The sequence below is a fragment of the Cervus canadensis genome, chromosome 30, assembly GCF_019320065.1.
Source record: "Cervus canadensis isolate Bull #8, Minnesota chromosome 30, ASM1932006v1, whole genome shotgun sequence".
In the NCBI taxonomy this organism is placed as follows: domain Eukaryota; kingdom Metazoa; phylum Chordata; class Mammalia; order Artiodactyla; family Cervidae; genus Cervus; species Cervus canadensis.
In genome coordinates this window covers 33052793-33070955 of record NC_057415.1, presented here as the reverse complement: position 1 = coordinate 33070955, position 18163 = coordinate 33052793, and the positions used below count along the sequence as shown (strand labels likewise).

Below are 18163 nucleotides of genomic sequence, written 5' to 3'. Positions count from 1 at the left end.
TGTTCATGTCATTTGCCTTTTTAAGTCTTTTCATCTTTTAAATTGATCTATAAAACCTTGTGTGTTATGAATATTAGTACTGAAAACATTTGGGCCTTTGTTTATCTTTCTTTTGTGTCCAATCATAACTGAAAAATTTTATGTGATAAAATTTCATGATTAGAATGGCATCCTCCCCTCCAAAATTGCTAGAATATTTATTCACTTTTTCTTCTAGTATGTTATATTTTATCTTCTAGACATTTAATTTTTATTTTGGAGCAAGGATTAAAATGTTTATGCTTCAAATGACTAGCAAGTTATAATACCATTTATTGAAATTCTATTTGGATTTTTATTAGGATTTCCATGACTTTATAGATTCATTTAGGGGAAACTGATTTATTTACAATATTTCTCTCCAAGCACAAGGTATATATCTCTTCATTTATCCATTTTTGTCTCATGGCCTGTTAACAGTTTTCTTCATATAGGATGAGCTTGAACGATAGTGAAGGAGATCATACTTCCATGCTGAGGGAGAGGGACAGTGAGAGAGGAAATGTTGAGGACTCAAGAGAAAGGAAGGGCTAAGAGATGGAGGATAGCCCCTGAAGAAAAGAAGAGGCTGATGTCCAGGTCACCTTGAGCCAGAGGAGGCACTTCTCTTGCTTAGAGAGGAGTGAGTGATGACAGGGACAGATGCTGGACCAGCTGAGAATTCCTCTCTGATGGCCCGTATTTTTTTCTCAAGGAGAGACCAGTGGCTAAGAATTCTGATGGAGAGATGTGGTAGGGTATTTGATCAAGGACTATCAAACTCAGTGCCCCTTTGTGGACACTAACCATGCAGCATCCAGACTCCCATGAAAGGAAAGGGTCTCACGTGTCTGAATGTGCTCTCTCTTTCAGAGTTGTGGAAAGTAAAAATTCAGCCTTCCCAACGGGAACTATTGTGTTGGCTCCTTCCGGCTGGACAACGCACTCCATTTCTGATGGGGAAAAACTGGAAAAGGTGCTTGCAGAGTGGCCAGACACATTACCACTGTCTCTGGCTCTGGGAACGGTTGGCATGCCCGGGTGAGTTTCATGGGTATATTTCACTCGTTTGAATCCCTGATGTTCTGGTTTTCCAAAATGGTTGGTCCGGAAGCTTGATTAACAAGAAGAGACTTGAGGCATTCTAAGCTCAGGAGTGGATTAGAGAGGATGATCGGACTAAGAAGGGAATAAGCGGGGCTGGAGTTCGCTTTGGGGCTGAAGGGGAGAGAGGCAGGGTCAGGTACAAGGAGGAAGTGACAGTGAGGAAAAGCAGCGGGCACGTCCCTCTCAAGCCCCCGGCAAGTGCTGACACAAAAGAACCAGCTCCTTCTGCCCCTGGAAAGGTCTTCCTTCACCCCTCACTCATCTGCCTCCATTTCAGAGCTGGAAAGGGAGAGAGTTCAATGTACCTTGGCCTTTCTGTATCGTCTCTGATCCCTCACCTCCTTTCGACCTCTGAGTTTCCAGAGGTGTCAGGGGATCTGAAATTTAATAACTGAGATGAATCACAATAGTTGTACAGTCACTCAGTGTGGACAGCTTTAAAATAGCCCGGTGTCTCTTGGCCTGGCCCTCAGGAAGCCTCCTGGTCAGTTCATCCTGCTTCTGCTCTCCAGGCCCCCGCTGCTCTCTGCGCCTCAAGGTTCTTCTCATGCCCTGGAGAAGCAAGGTTGACAGAATTGCTTTCAGAGTCCCCAAAACGTTTCTAGGCTGGAGAGTTTCTCTAAGCTATGTGATCCTTTTCTTCCTTCTTTCCTTCTTCCCACTCTTCTGCCCTCCTTCTTTTTAACCCTTCGGAGGACTTCTAGAGAATGAAACATTATTCATTTCATGGAATGAAATGAATGATCAACCTCCTGCATAACCAATCTCTTACATCTCAAGTTCATGTAACACTCAGAATTTGAACTCCTCAGAATTACCACAGTCAAGAGACAACATTGTGAAATTAGAGGATGCTTAATGCCTTCTTGCAGAGAAGGCAATGGCACCCCACTCCAGTCCTCTTGCCTGGAAAATCCCATGGACGGAGGAGCCTGGTAGGCTGCAGTCCATGGGGTCGCGAAGAGTCGGACATGACTGAGCGACTTCACTTTCACTTTTCACTTTTATGCATTGGAGAAGGAAATGGCAACCCACTCCAGTGTTCTTGCCTGGAGAATCCCAGGGATGGGGTCGCACAGAGTTAGACATGACTGAAGTGACTTAGCAGTAATGCCTTCTTGGACCTCCCAGGTGGTGCTAGTGGTAAAGAACCCACCTGCCAACGCAGGAGATTTAACCAGGTTTGATCCCTGGTTCAGGAAGATTCCCTGGAGGAGGGCATGGCAACCCACTCCAGTATTCTTGCTTGGAGAATCCCATGGACAGAGGAGTCTGGTGGGCTACAGTCCATGGGGCTGCAAAGAGTCAGACCCTACCGAAGTGACTTAGCAATGCCTTCTTACATGCAAATAGTGAGCACTAAACAGAATGACAGCCCTTCTCAATCTTTCCTGCCTGGCCTGTACCCTCTATGGTGACAGCACTTCCTCTCACCTTGTTATTCCACCCATCCTTCTCTCTAAATTGTGACCCAGGGGTAGGAGCACAGGGGTGAAGGCAGACACGAGGAAACCACAGGGTCAGTCTCCCATGACTTAGTTGGAGAGAAAGTAATTCATAAAATATTAGGAGATTTGAATTCTAAAACAGAAGATAGTTTATTCATTTGTGGGTATATTTCTCATTCACCTGTTCCAAGTCCCTAAGGAGTACATTTTTACTCCAAACAATTAACTTCATACAGTGGTTCTCAAAGACTGAGTGGGAGGGGTTATACAAGCCACATTTCTAGCCTCCCCTAGCCACACATCACCCATTCTTTGAGAATTTTTGCGTAGATGACCCAACAGGATGGGTCAACATTTCCAGAATCCAGGAGCTTCCGCTAATCTATGAAAGAAGTTGAACTTTGAAACCTAGGGACTTTCAGCTGTCCAGGCTCCAAAGATTTCACATCCTCCCAAAGTATTGCATTATTTCTATCAATGAGACCTCTGTCTTCCTCTTCGGCTGAAAGAGTTTAAGTGTTTTTCTCTCCAACATGTTGATTCTATCTAGTCACCCTTCATCCAAAGCATACCTTTAATTTTCCCTATAGGATTTCTTTATTGTTGGCTTCTCCATCTTATCTCCAGTTTACTTTTATTTGTTTATTACTTTTTAATTAATTTTTGGGGGGTTGTGCTGGGTCTCTGTTGCTACACTCAGGCTTTCTCAAGTTGCAGCAAGTGGAGGCTGGTGTCCCTTGTGGTGCATGGGCTTCTCACTGCAGTGGCTTTTCCTATTGTGAAGCACAGGCTGTAGGCCCAGGAGCTTCCGTTGTTGAGGCTTATAGGCCCCAGAGCGCATGCTGCTGCTAAGTCGCTTCAGTTGTGTCCGACTCTGTGCGACCCCATAGACAGCAGCCCACCAGGCTCCCCCATCCCTGGGGTTCTCCAGGCAAGAAGACTGGAGTGGGTTGCCATTCCCTTCTCCAATGCATGCATGCATGCTAAGTCGCTTCAGTCATGACCGACTCTGTGTGACCCTATGGACAGCAGACCACCAGGCTCCTCCATCCACAGGATTCTCCAGGCAAGAATACTGGAGTGGGTTGCCATTTCCAGAGTGCATGGGCTTCAGTAATTGTGGCACTTGGGCTTTGTTGCTCTGCAGCATGTGGAATCTTTCCAGACCAGGCAGTGAACTCATGTCCCTTGCATTGGCAGGTGGATACTTATTCACTGTAACACCAGGGAAGTTCTCCAGTTTACTTTTAAAAGATGATGTTTGGGAAAGACCTTGTATGTCTTAAGTCAGTATATCTAATTGAACGCTGACTTTGCAAATATCTAGAAGGGAAATTGGGGGAGGGGGCCTAAGGATTGTTGTGGGTGGCTTGACCCTATCTGAAATATACCTTCTGCTTCTTTCTGGGAGTTAGGTTAACTTATCCACACACTCTGGTATCAGCATCCATTGAGGTAGTGGTTCTCAGTTGTTTGCATTCATAAGAATTACCTAGAGTCCTATTAAATTCAGATTTCCTCATCTCAGTATTTTTAAATCAGTGGGACTGGGAATCCAAATTTTTAATAAAACTTCAGTTGATTTTGAGGCAGATGGTTGTTCCATCCATCTTTTGAAAAACACTGGGTCAAGGGAACTTTAGATATGTGGGTCCTCAGAAAAAGTGCTGTCTGCCTTTCTTTGCTTTCCATCCAATGCCCAACTCTATCTGGCCCTCAAATGTAATCAGAGGCTGAGTAAGCTTAAGTTATGCCAGCGTGTAGCTTTGTTTTACACAGAAATAACTTTCTAGGAATCTGTCTGAAATTTTGCCAGTGGCTCAACAATCACCATGATGGAACAGGTTTCATGGGCTCAGACTCAGGGGTACAAAAATAGAACTTAAAGTTTTTCTACTCCTGTGTTTCATTTCTGTCTCCAGCTGGTATAGTAAAGTAAACCTTAGTTAAACCAATGATTTCTCACATCATTTCAGGATCATACTCATAATTTCCTTTGTCTTCTCCCTGGGATAGATGCAAAGCTCCCAGGGCTAACACAAACCTGGTGCCAATAGAGGCGGGGACAGCAACTTCTTGCTCTTGATCTGTCTTAGTCTGATGCTGGTCATCAGTCTCAAAGCATAACTTTTCCGACTGAGTCCTCAGCCACATCCCTTCTGAGCTGGAACTCCACTGAGGCATGGTGGTTTCCTCAACTGGTCGCCACTGGGTGCCGTCTGAGCTGCATCTTTGCAGGCCCACTAGTTCTCTCCCTGCCAGCTGACTTTGGCATTTCACTCCAAACAAGATGGGGGAACTGTAGGAGTTCTTCCACACACTTCAGAGCATGGGAAACTCAAGGTGTTTCTCCCTGACCCCCTCAGGCCTAGATACCATCCACACACAGTCATATCTGCTCTGGGACTAGGGCGCCATAATGACATGGAGGCTTTCCCCATGAAGCTCATCATCTCCCTAGGATTTACAGGAGAATGAGGCATAAGCTGTCTGTTCTGGGATCCCTAAGGTTTAAGGGGAACCAATTTTCCTTCACCCTTGAAAGCTGGCCTGGAGATGGACAGGATACTACTCTCTTCAAGCCACCTCGCTGTTCCATCCATAGTTCCCATCATCTTTATTCCTCTCCTGGAGGTAAAGAAGGAGAAAGTGGACCATTGGTGGCTGGTAATATCCATTTCCTATATTTTCTGTCTTTTACCTGGACCCATGCCACTGGGCTGCTGAGGTCTTCAGGGTATAAATAAATGAGATACCAAGGAAAGAAACAAATTCATCCACATAGTCTTGCTTTTCTTCCCTCAGCCTAACAGCCTACTTTGGCCTGTTTGATATCTGTGGAGTGAAGGGTGGAGAAACAGTGCTGGTTAGTGCGGCAGCAGGAGCAGTGGGCTCTGTTGTGGGGCAGATCGCTAAGCTCAAGGTAAGTGTCTTCCTCCATAACAGCCACTGACTTGACACCCACAGTGTGCACTGGGAATGCAGCAGTGGACACAGCAGACCTTGCCTCATCTCCGGGAGTTTGGTCTAGTTGACCTCTTGTAGAAGTTGGATACTGGGAATGACTGAGAAATGGGGGGAACAGGGGAAATGGTGTAGCAATGATGACCTGAACATTGTTATTTGATACATTGCAGGTATCAGGTCAGGAATGGATTCTGCTAGTGAGTTGGTGAACTATTCTGGCAGTTTTTACTGAATGTTTCTTGTTACAGCTTAATCTCCTTTCTTCGTGATTGCCCCAAACAACTGAAGAAGGGACTTGATCAGCCAACCAAGAGTCATTGCCCCTATGGCCCCATTTCAAAGGTTACTGCAGTCAGCCCAGAGCAGTGAGGCCCTAGCTTGGAAACTAACTCATGGGAGGCACCCAGGCCTTTGAAACACTGGCTCTGATACGGACGGGTGTTTGTGCTCAAGAGATCTGATCTGATGGTGGGAGTACAAGACATCAGGCAGCTCAGATGTGGTCAGGATGTACCGCGTTATAGAAATGTTCCAAGGTGATCTGGTTTGGCTGATCCTTTGCCAGAGGGTGGATGTAGGACCTAGTTTCAGGGCCTAGTTTCTAGTGAAAGAGTTAGGGAGAATACAGATGAGTACAGGGCTATGACCAACAGCCAAGTGTTCGGGCTGGTATCCAGTGCTGATGGGCACTTGGAATACAAATAGATGAGGCTATCATAGTGGTTGCAGGAAGAATTTATTTAAATAAGTAAATAAATAAGAATAAATGTTGAATTTTATCATACTTTGCAGTTAAAGAATTATGTTAGTTTCCTAATCTTAAACCATAATAGCATTCTGGAATAATCTTTATTTACCTATGGTATATATTAAATTTATACTTTTGGAATTGATCTAATAACATTATATATAGAATTTTTGCATCTATATTCATAGGTGAGGTTGGTTTAAAGTTTGGAACGTATCAGTGTTTAGCTTTGGATTATACTAGACTTATAAAATGAATTAGTAATATTTCCAAAATTCAAATTTTAAATGTTTTATTAAAATTTTAAGGGATTTTTTGGGGGGGATTCTCTAATGGCCTTATGGTTAGGACTCTGTACTTTCTCTGCTGAGGACGCAGGTTCAGTCCCTGGTCAGGGAAGTATGAGCCCTCACGCCACATGGTATCATTAAAAAAATAATTTTTTAAAGGAATTTTTATTTCAAAAGTTTGATAGGACTTATCCTTAAACCTGTTCTTTTAGAAACTTCACTAGCGACTGCCATGCTAAGAAGTCAGTGCTTAATCCTTAGAGGAGTGACATGCTTAATCCTTGATTTTAGAGAAATCATCTTGGCCTTTGGAGGAGAACAGTTCATAGGGACATGATACTAGGAACAAGAAGTCAAATTAGGAGGCTCTTACAATAATTCAGATGAAAATTATGACAGACTGACAGTGAAGATAGAAAGTCAGAAGTAGCTTTTAAGGATATTTGGTGAAAAAGAATAAAACCTGGTGATTGGATGTGGATAGCAAGAGGGCAGAAAGCAAGCATCTCCTCCGACCCATGTGTTTCAGGTCTGGTTAACTGGGTGACTGAGTATCACTCACTACAATAGAGAACAGAGGAGGAACACCAGGTAAGAAGCAAGGAAAAAAACAGATTCCACTTTAGACACATTGATTACGTGGCTCCACAGGCTATCCAAGTGTAGATTAGTAGAGGTCTTTAGAAATACTGATTTGGAACTCAGGGTAGAGGCCTGGCTGGAGTTAAGAGGCAAGGGAATCATCTGCAGGAAGGTGGCAGTGAGGTGGTAAGAGTAAATGAGATCATCCCATGAGAGTGTATGCTTAGAAGGAACAAGGACCAATGCTAGAGACTGTGCAAAATCATTTCTTCTTGAATCAGGAATGAGTGGAAAAACTATATGGTAGCTGTTTGTGCAGATACATACATGGTATGTACCCAATCCAGGTGAAAGTAAACAGAGGCTGATATTCTGGTCTTCACAATGCATTCAGAATAGAACTTTCTAAAGAGCTACTCTCTATGTGCCAATATAATCTCTATTCTCAAGCTGAATGCACTCCACTTCCTCTATGCTTAGGCAGTATTTAAGCCAACGCTTTGGGCCAAATCACAGAATATGGGGCAGTTACCTAGAGGTCTCTCTATGATATGAGAGTTACAGGGCTGAACCAAAATTACAGTCTAAAGCGCCAGTGCACCAAGGGATAGCAGGCAAGTCACTGCAAGGGAGAAGCCCCGACATGACGAAACAGGAGAGTCTAATGAGCAGGCTGTCAAAGGTGAAAAGAGCTGCCAACCACCTAAACGTAGGAGGGGTCTGCTGGGTGGGCAGAGGCAAGCTGAAGTTACATCTGGGTTGTATCACAGGCTAGTTTAGGGACTAATCTAACCTCTGGGGTCTATTGGCCCATTATATATGTGACTCAGCACCTAGGAGGGTGTTCTGGGAGAACCTGGCCATTCTAATCTAGGAGGATAGAGTTGGCCCTGGTTGTGGTTTATAAATGGTTTTCATTTTTCTCCCCATTTAGGGCTGCAAAGTTGTTGGAACAGCAGGGTCTGATGAAAAAGTTGCTTGGCTTAAAAAGCATGGATTTGATGTTGCCATTAACTACAAAACAGTAAAGTCTTTGGAAGAAGCTCTGAAAGTAGCCGCTCCTGAAGGTTATGATTGTTATTTTGATAATGTAAGTACAAATTAGACTTAATATTTGACTTACTAACAAAGTACTATACCAGGAAATCTACTTCTAGAGTTTCCATATAAAATATATGAGGAAAGCCCATATGCCCTTTTTAAAAAAAACAGCTTTATTGGTACTTCCCCGGTGGCTCAATGGCAAAGACTCCCTGCACCCAATGCAAGGGGCCTGAGTTTGATCACTGGTCAGGGAATTAGATCCCACAAATAAGAGTTCATATGCCACCACTAAAGATCCCACATGCCATTAACTAAGACCCAGTGCAGCCAAATAAATAAATAATTTTTTTTTTTTAATTTTGAAGGCATTTAACAAAAATAAAAAATAAAAAACAGCTTTATTGAGATATAATTTACCCATTTAAAGTATAAGACTTGGTAATTTTTGGTGTGTTCACAGAATTGTACAACTCTTTGCACAATTTTAGAACATTTTCATCACTCCAAAAAGAAATGCTGTGCTCAGAAGCAGTCAGTCCCCCTAAAGTGATCTTTGGCTTCTTACACTTAACATGCTTTCAAAATCCACCCATGTTGTAGCATGTTTATCAGTATTTCATTCCTTTTTATACATTTTTTCATTGAAATACAGTTGATTTTCAGTGTTGCTTCATTGCTTTTTATGACCAAAAATATTCCATTGTATGCACACATCACATTTTATCAATCATCCATCAGTTGATCGGCAAATGAGTCATTCACACTTGGCTATTAAGTATAATGCTATTTTGATCATTCATATGCAGTTTTTGTGTGGATAAATGTTCATTTCTCTTGACTACAAGTAGAATTGTCAGGTCATATGGTATCACCATGTTTAACATTTTGAGGAACTGCCATCTGTTCAGTTCAGTTCAGTTCAGTCACTCAGTGATGGCCAACCCTTTGCTCCCCGATGGACTGCAGCACACCAGGTCTCCTTGTCTATCACCAACTCCCAGAGTTTACTCAAACTCATGTCCATTGAGTCAGTGATGGCATCCAACCATCTCATCCTCTCTCGTCCCCTTCTGCCTTCAGTCTTTCCCAGTATCAGGATCTTTTCCAACGAGTCAGTTCTTCACATCAGCTTCAACATCAGTCTTTCCAATGAATATTCAGGACTGATCTGCTTTAGGATGGACTGGTTGGATCTCCTCGAAGTCCAAGGGACTCTCAAGAGTCTTCTCCAGCACCACGGTTCAAGAGCATCAATTCTTTGGCACTCAGCTTTCTTTATAGTCCAACTCTCACATCCATACATGACTACTGGAAAAACCATAGCTTTGAATAGACAGATCTTTGTTGGCAAAGTAATGTCTCTGCTTTTTAATATGCTGTCTAGGTTGGTCATACCTTTTCTTCCAAGGAGCAAGCATCTTTTAATTTCAGGGCTGCAGTCACCATCTGCAGTGACTGAGGAACTGCCATACTATTTTGCAAAATGGCTGCACTATTTTACATTCTCACCAGCAATTGTGAGGGTTTCAATTTTCCCAAACCTTTACTGTATTTGTTACCTGTCATTTTGATTGTGGCTATTCTAGTGAGTTTGGAGTGATAATTCGTTGAGGTTTTAATTTGCATTTTTTCAGTCGCTAATAATATTAAACATCTCTTCATGTGCTTAGCAGCCATTTGTATGTCTTCTTTGGAGAAATGTTTGCTTAAATCCTTCACCAACTTTCAGTTGGGTTATCTGTTGAGCTGTCAAATTTTTTTTATATATTCTGGATACAAGTCCCTTATCAGATACAGTCAGTTCTCAGTATTCCTGGTTGTTATAGTCTATAAAGTTGCCACAAACACTGGTCCATTGATCCAACTGGAAGCATGCACATACATGCACGTATCTTACATGGATTATGATCTTAAGTCCTTCTCATAGCTTCTATTTTATTTATTTTTTTTTTTAAAGTGAGGTTAAAAAGTGTTAAGTAACTTGTCTGAGCCTCTGCCACAACTAATCCTCCCACAGCTGAGATTCACACCCCATCCAACCGGCCCCAGGACTGGAGCTTCTTGAACCACTCCGCACTGCCCCCTACTGTCTTCATGGTCTGGTAATCTCCGCATGAGAGTTGAAAAAAGAAAGCAGACCCTTGGCCTTTTTTGACCTTAGCTGGGAACTATGTCTGTGAATGACCAGAGAAAGCTCTGAGTATTGATTCTGGAGTTATACATAAATTTTAGCAAGTAATCCAATTCTCAAATATGGAATATACTAGTATATTTTTAGTTAAAATACCTCCTGTATATGGTTTGCAAATATTTTCTCTTATTCTCTAAGTTGCTTTCACCTTCTTTTTTTTTTTTCTTTTACTTTTTTGATGGTATTCTGAAAGTATTAAATTTGTTGAAGTCCAACTTCTGTTGCTTGGGCTTTTGGTGTCATGTTTAAGAAGGCTTCGCCTTATCCAAGGTCACAAAATGTTTACTCCTATGTTTTTTCCCCTAAGAGTTTAATCATTTTAGCTGTTTCATTTAGGTCTATAACACATTTTAAGTTAATTTTTGTGTATCCTGTAAGGAAGAAGTCCGATTTCATTCTTTTCTTTGTAGATGCCTACAGTTGTTCTGCACCATTTGTTAAAAAGATGTTTTTTCTCCTGTTGAATTATTTTGGCACTCTTCTCAGAAATCAATTGACAACAAATGTGAGGGCTCACTTTTGGACTTTCAGTTTAGTACTATTGATCTCTTTCTGTTCCCACCCTGTCTTGATTAATATAGCTTTGTAGTACGTTTTGAGATTGGAAATTATGAGTCTTCCAACTTTGTTCTCTATATGGCTTCTGAGTTATTTTCCCATACCTCTGGATAAGGGAAATGAGATTATTGCTGCTGCTGCTGCTAAGTCGCTTCAGTCGTGTCCGACTCTGTGCGACCCCATAGATGGCATCCCACCAGGCTCCCCCGTCCCTGGGATTCTCCAGGCAAGAACACTGGAGTTGCTTGCCATTTCCTTCTCCAATGCATGAAAGTGAAAAGTGAAAGTGAAGTCGCTCAGTCGTGTCCAACTCTTAGTGACCCCATGGACTGCAGCCTACCAGGCTCCTCCATCCATGGGATTTTCCAGGCAAGAGGACTGGAGTGGGGTGCCATTGCCTTCTCCAAAAATATAATAAAGCAAAATTTATAAGTTAGTTGTATAAGTTATGTTCCTACAGTCAAATAAAAATGCCCAGCTTCTAAAAATGTCTTTTGCTAAATTTGGTTTTCAGCCCTGCCGTACTAACTTAATCAATATTATTGCTGCTAAAACAAGTATTGTGAAATGATGATTGTGATTTAATGATTCCCATGAATGTGGTAGGGTTTATTTAAAGGTTTTGGTTTTTTGTTTCCCTGTCTGCTAGGTGGGTGGAGAGTTTTCCAACGTTGCTATCACCCAGATGAAGAAATTTGGAAGAATTGCTATATGTGGGGCCATCTCTGTATACAACAGAACCGGCCCACTTCCCCCAGGTAATGAGCTCATGCACACGATCAGAGGTGTAGAAAGATGGGAGGAAGAGATGATTCACAGATATGGTACAGGCCAGTGACTACTGAAGTATTTTTAAATATTTCCTAATATTCTTGATGAAATGGTATTAACTAAAAATATATAAGATTGTATATTTGGGCTAAGTCAGCTTATATTGGATTTTGACATAGAGAAAAAACAGGATCTGAAAATATGGATGAAACAGAGTTATTAAAAATTTTAGTTTAAAAAAAAAGTTTTAGTTTTTTTACTTACTGCTTTCTACAAAGTTGTAAAAAATCATTTAGAAATAGAACACATTGGTCTGACTGGTAAAATATTAGAGGTCTTCAGGATACTGGGGATGTCCTGGAGGTTTGGGGATGGGTAGACTTGATGTGGGTGCAGGGGAAACGGGCTGCCATTTCCTTCAGACAGTAGTGGGCAGAGCTTCCTGGAGCAGCAGAACAGCCAGGCCTCACCACACTGACAATTTCCACTAAAAGGGGAAGGAGCATCTTTTCTCTGCATTCCTGGACTGTCCTTGTTTTGCTTCTCCTCTGCCCTGCCATGCCCTCTACTCCTGTTCTCCACTCCTATCTGAGACCTCCCCCTCCCACCTCCAGGCCCAGGTCTCATTGAAAGGTGGGGAGATGAATGGGCAAAAGGACCAGAGACTCTTTCAATCCTATTAGTGACAGAAAGTGAAAGTCACTCAGTCATGTCCAACTCTTTGTGACCCCCTGGACTACAGAGTCCATGCAATTCTTCAGGCCAGAATACTGGAGTGGGTAGCTGTTCCCTTCTCCAGGGGATCTTCCCAGCCCAGGAATCGAACCCAGGTCTCCCACATTACAGGTGGATTCTTTACTAGCTGAGCCATGAGGGAAGCATTAGTGACAGACTCAAAACAAAGGCTGATCTTCTGAACTCCTCATACAGAACCCCTTTCTGCTACAAGGATTCTGTGCTGTTGAAGAGATTACAGATTTACTTGTGGTCAAAAAAAAAAAAAGAGGAGGAAAAAAAACCAAAAAGGAATCATCCACATCACCATCAAGATCCTGACAACCATAAATAAATGGCTTATTCGTTCTCTGATGGGCTTCACTTGTGGGGAAGAAACCTTATAGCTCTGCTAGTTAGCACCTCGGCTACACTGAGACAGGTGGGTGGGAGTCGAAGGATGGGGAAGGATCACTTGTAGATTTCCTGTTGGGTTGTGAAAGGTCAAAGGGGACACTCCGGATGCACCAGGGAATCTTATTAGGGACTTTTTTCCTCCATATTTTTCTAATTGATGCTAAGCTAGAATCCTGGGGAATCCCTCTCCTGCCAATTGAGCAGAGCTCCAGGATGCATTTTCCTGAGCACTGCCAAATATTTTGGATACAGTAACTTGATCTAGCCTTTTGAAATTCAGCTGCTCAGACAGGTTATGAGATGTCAGCTGGTGTTGTCCATTCCATTTTAAGCAGGTGACATGCTGCCTGCCTGTGATCTCTAGGAACTCGAACATGTTTCACTATTAGGGGAGCTCAGAGACAAGTAATTGTTTCCCCCGGCTTTCATGCCATATTTGTTTTCTGCTCACAATAAAGAAACGACATCCCCAGTAGTGTGGACAATCCCAGGAACAGGATTTCATCCTCTTCCAAGATGAGCAAATGAGGATTCCACTCCTTTACCCAAGAGAAATGTAGCTGGGGTGAGTCTTCTAGTTGTGAGTTGTGCTCAGTCCTATTACCACAAACTTAATGACTTAAAAAACACAAATTTATTCTTATAGGTCTAGAGCTCAAAATGGGCCAGCAGGGCTACTTTCCTTCTGAAGGCTCAGATTCCTTGCCTTTTTAAGTTCTCGAGGCCACCTGCATCTCTTAGCTTGTGGTCCCTTCTTCCATCTTCAAAGCCAGCAGCACTGCATCTTCAAATTTCCCTCCGTCTCTATGATCTCTGCTTCCATCATCACATATTTTTTTCTCGATTCTAATTTTCCTGTATCCCTTTCTTCCTTACAAGGACTTTCACGTGAGCCCACCTATGTAATACAGGATAATCTCCCCATCTAAAGGTTCTTAACTTGGTCCTATCTGCAGAGTCCCTTTTGCAACGTAAGGTCACATAGTAAAGGCTCTGGGAACTAGGACATGGACGTCTCGGGGCAGTTACTCTGCCCGCACAGAGTGCACGTTGATTTTCGGGCAGCCCTGTGGGGCGGGAAGAGTGGAGGACACAGAAGGCAGAGCACTAGGGGAACTCTGACATGCCTTGTACCACGCGCGTTTTCACCACGGCCACCTCCCTGCATCCACCCTGCTGTTCAAACGTGCCCTCCTCTTCACAGGCCCATCCCCGGAAGTCATCATCTTCAAGGAACTCCACTTGCAAGGCTTCGTCATCTACCGCTGGCAAGGAGAAGTCCGCCAGAAGGCTCTGAGAGACTTGCTGAAGTGGGTCTTAGAGGTGAGGGGCCCCGGAGCCACTGTGACACCAGATGCCCTTCCCTGTGGGGGTTGCAGATTTCACTTCCACTGTGAATATGGGTTCCTCGCACTGCTCCCCTTTTTATAACAAAACACCTGGAAGTCTTGTCTGCGGTCACTGTCTGTAGTTCCTCTCCATTTAAAAAAATAATAATAATTTTTTTTTTTTTTTGCTGTGAGCTGTTTTTAAAGTCTTTATTGAATTTGTTACAATATTGCTTTTTCTTTTTTAATATACTGGGTTTTTTTTTGGCTGCGAGGCATGTGGAATCTTAACTCCCCAGCCAGGATCAAACCAGCATCGCTTGCACTGGCAGACATCTTAACCACTGGTCCTCCAGCAAAGTCCCTCTTCATTCCTTCTTAAACATGCCTGTCGGGCTTTGCACTGTTGCCATTCCACCAACACTGCTTTTGTCAAGGTTGCCCATGCCCCTCACATGTAAACTCCTGTGGTCAGCTCTTAGCATCACTTGGCTGTAGGAAGTGGTGACAGAGGGCATCGCTGTCTCTCCCTGCTTCCCTTGGCTCTTGGTTTTCCTCACTGTATCGGTCCTTCTCAGAGTCCTCTACTAGCTTCTTTTCTTCGCCCCAAATTAATAACAGAGCTTTCCAATACATCGTCCCTGGGCCTCTTTTCACCTCTGTCCACACTCTCCTCAGCCCTTAGTTATCTCATCCAAGCTCTTGGCTTTAAATATCACCAATATGTTGATGGCTCCCAACCATCTGTCTGCAGTCAAGAGCTCTCCTCTGATTTCTGGACTGTTCAGTAGCTGTACTTGGATGTGTAGCACACTTCTTCATCTCCATCTTAATGTATTAAAAACCAAATATGTCTTGATTTTTCCTGCCAAACCTGCTATGTATAGACTTCACCATCTCAGTTATGACAATCCTTTCAGTTGCTCAATTCAAAAACCTTGAAATCATCTTTGACTCCTTTCCTTCTCTCATACTCGTATCTAATCTGTCGGGAAATTCTGGTGTCCCAACTTTGGAAATACATTCAGAATCTGCCCAGTTCCCCCTCCTCCACTCCCACCATCCTTCTAGGCCACCACCTTGTCTGGCCCAGGTGTTGCAGTGGCCAATATTCAGCTCTTCCACTTTTTCACCCTGCAGACAATTCCCAACAGAGCAGCCAGAGTGAGCTTCACACCAAATCATTCTTATGTTTAAAACCCTACAAAGCTCCCCATTTCTCATAGAATAAACCCTGCAAGGCTGGATACTGTCTGGTCTCCGTTACCTCTCTAACTTCATTTCTTTTTGTTCATCCCCACACTCCTCCACCTCTCTGTAATTGCTTACTCAATTCTCTCTCTCACACACCTTCAAGTTTTTGCTGAAAACTGCCTTCTGAATGAGACAGCTTTGAAAATGACCCTATTTTTAAATTGCAATCCACCTTCACTCATTGATCTTCCTTATCTTACTTTGATCCATAGCAATTATCATCTTTTGACATAATATATACTATAACTCATTTATTATATTTATTGCCCATCTCCCTTCCATGAGAATGTAACCTCCATGAGGGCATCAGTGTTCACACATTCCGTTTTCTGATGTATCCCCAGCACCTAGAATGTTCTGATATCAATATAGGCACTAGATGAATACTGTTGAGTGAATGAGCGTTACAGGGGCATGAATTTGGGCCACAGCTCTTCCAGGTCCTAGAATGCAGTCTTCTCATAGTCACATCTCATAGATCCCGAGGAGGAAGCCAACTCTGTTGTCCTATGCTGTGATCATTTTCCCACCTTACACCACGAGGAGCTTTAGTCAACAGAAATCTGAATACCAAGGTGCATTATTTTCATTTCCAAGGAGAAAAGTGGTCCCACACTTTCTAATTTCTGGCTTTATGATTGTCTCCAAATTAAAGAAATAGACTGCTCCTCTGGCAGCCCCTGGAGCTTGGCGTCTGTCCCAGTCTAACACTCTTGGTATGCTGGGCTGGGCTCTTTCCAGGGAGCTGGGAAGAGCAGGATGTTTTTAGAGTTCCCAGTGTGTAGCTTCTTTTTCTCTGTTGGTGAAATCAAATATGATCACAGCTGACAACAGACACCACTGTGCCAGTGTCCCTAATGCTTTCTTCTAACAGAGTGAACCTACTTCTAATTTTGTTCTACGTAACTAGTGAATTGTCTTTCTCTCTCATCTGCTTATTTTTTCTCAGCCCTCCCCCCTTTTGTGTTACAGTAATAATACAGAATAGTAAACTATTCTTTACTTTAGAAGACTAAACTATTCTTTACCTTAGAATAGTTATAAAGAAAAATTCCAAAGAGAGGACAGAGACTTTCCATATACCCTGTATTCTATATCCTAATTTCCTGTATCATTAACATTTTATATTAGCATTCATCCTCTGCTTTTTTTCCTTAAGACTGCACCTCATGGCATGTGGGATCTTAGTTCCTTGACTAGGGATTTTACCCATGCCCCCTACATTGGAGTCTTAACCACTGGACCACTAAGAAAGTCCCTCATCCTCTACTTTTAACCGCTAAACTTTTGATTATAGCTTTTGACCCTTTCCAGGTTCTTTGGTCCTCAAGTACAGGAAGGAGCTGGGGATTTCTAGTTAGGGATTCAAATCCCAGCTTGCCTACATACTAGAGGGACCTCGAGCAAATAAGTGAGTTCCTCTATAAATCCATGAAGGATGCTAAACCATCACTGGGATACATTAGGGGAAAATGTTATCAGGTAGCTTAGGTCTCCACATAAGACCCCCTTAAAATGTGAAAATGTGAGTTAGGTCCATTTAGGAGACTGTGCCTTATAGAAGGAGAAATGAAAATCCTTCTTCACTGAACGAACTCTTCACTCCCACACTGCTAAATGAATGTTGAACACATACTGAACAAATCTTGGCTTGAAGGGAAGACAGCTTATTAGACTGTCACAGTATTTACATTTGCTGAACAGGTTCTGTGTATGCAGGGGTCAGATAGAGGTAAAGATGCTGCAGCACTGGGTACTGGAGTGATGAACGTAGATGACACCCCGGAAGGGTGTCCCCTCCTCCTGCTCCCACCTCTTCTGAGATCATTATTAAACTTTTCTGTCCAATTTACTTAGAAATTAATTAACTGCTCCCTTGTGACTTTTTTGTATTTACTGTGATCTGATGCCTCTTATAAGCTATTATGCATAATCTATTACATACACTATGTATGTGGATCATGCCCCGCAAATGACTGTAAGTTTCAAAGAGGACAGGCTCTCTACTTCCTAGTTCCAAGTTTCCTGTGATGTACTGATTAATTTGGTGCTATGATGAGAAGAGTGTATCATCTAGAATATGAAACTAATCTATTATATTTGTTATTGTTTTGATACAGGGTAAAATCCAGTACCATGAACATGTCACTGAAGGATTTGAAAACATGCCGGCTGCATTTATTGGATTGCTAAAAGGAGAGAATCTGGGGAAGGCAATAGTGAAAGCATGAACATAAATGACACGTGGAATCCAGAAGTCACCTAGATGATTAGTTTCTTTTTAACCCTCTAGTAAAATATATACTAACTTCATAATGCATGAACAAAAGTGACTAGTGGAATCTAGAAATCATTTGGGTGATTAGCTTCTTTTTAATCATTTAGTAAAATCTGTGTTTTCATGATCTAAAAAACAGTCATTGTAATGTGATTGATCTACCTAATAAAATACATTGAAGTGGTATATAATTAGCAACAGAGAATGAAATTTTCATACTGAACAATGGCCAGTTGAACTTAACTGCCTGCTGCAGTTCCTTCTGGAGTATAATAGAAAATAATGGCTTTGGAGTCCAAAAGTTTCCTGCCTTTGTAACCATGAACTTCTGATTTTTCATCTGTAAAGTACAAACAATAATGTCTGCTTCACATACATATCATACATTTATTTAGACCACCCACATAATGCGTGGCATATATTAGGTATTCAATAAGTACCTCCCTGC

The 18163-nt window shown here is 42.4% G+C and overlaps 1 protein-coding gene across 1 annotated transcript in view; it reads left to right on the top strand.

Annotated features, from left to right (window-relative positions):
• The window catches only part of PTGR1 (prostaglandin reductase 1), a 29407-nt gene extending 11506 nt beyond the window's left edge, over positions 1–17901 (top strand). The window contains exons 5-10 of the mRNA XM_043453466.1: positions 892–1059; positions 5379–5496; positions 8095–8250; positions 11603–11711; positions 14060–14178; positions 17558–17901. Coding sequence (XP_043309401.1) covers positions 892–1059; positions 5379–5496; positions 8095–8250; positions 11603–11711; positions 14060–14178; positions 17558–17668 — 781 coding nt within the window. The 3' untranslated portion in view covers positions 17669–17901. The remainder of the gene's footprint in view (positions 1–891; positions 1060–5378; positions 5497–8094; positions 8251–11602; positions 11712–14059; positions 14179–17557) is intronic.
• Positions 17902–18163: the final 262 nt, after the last annotated feature.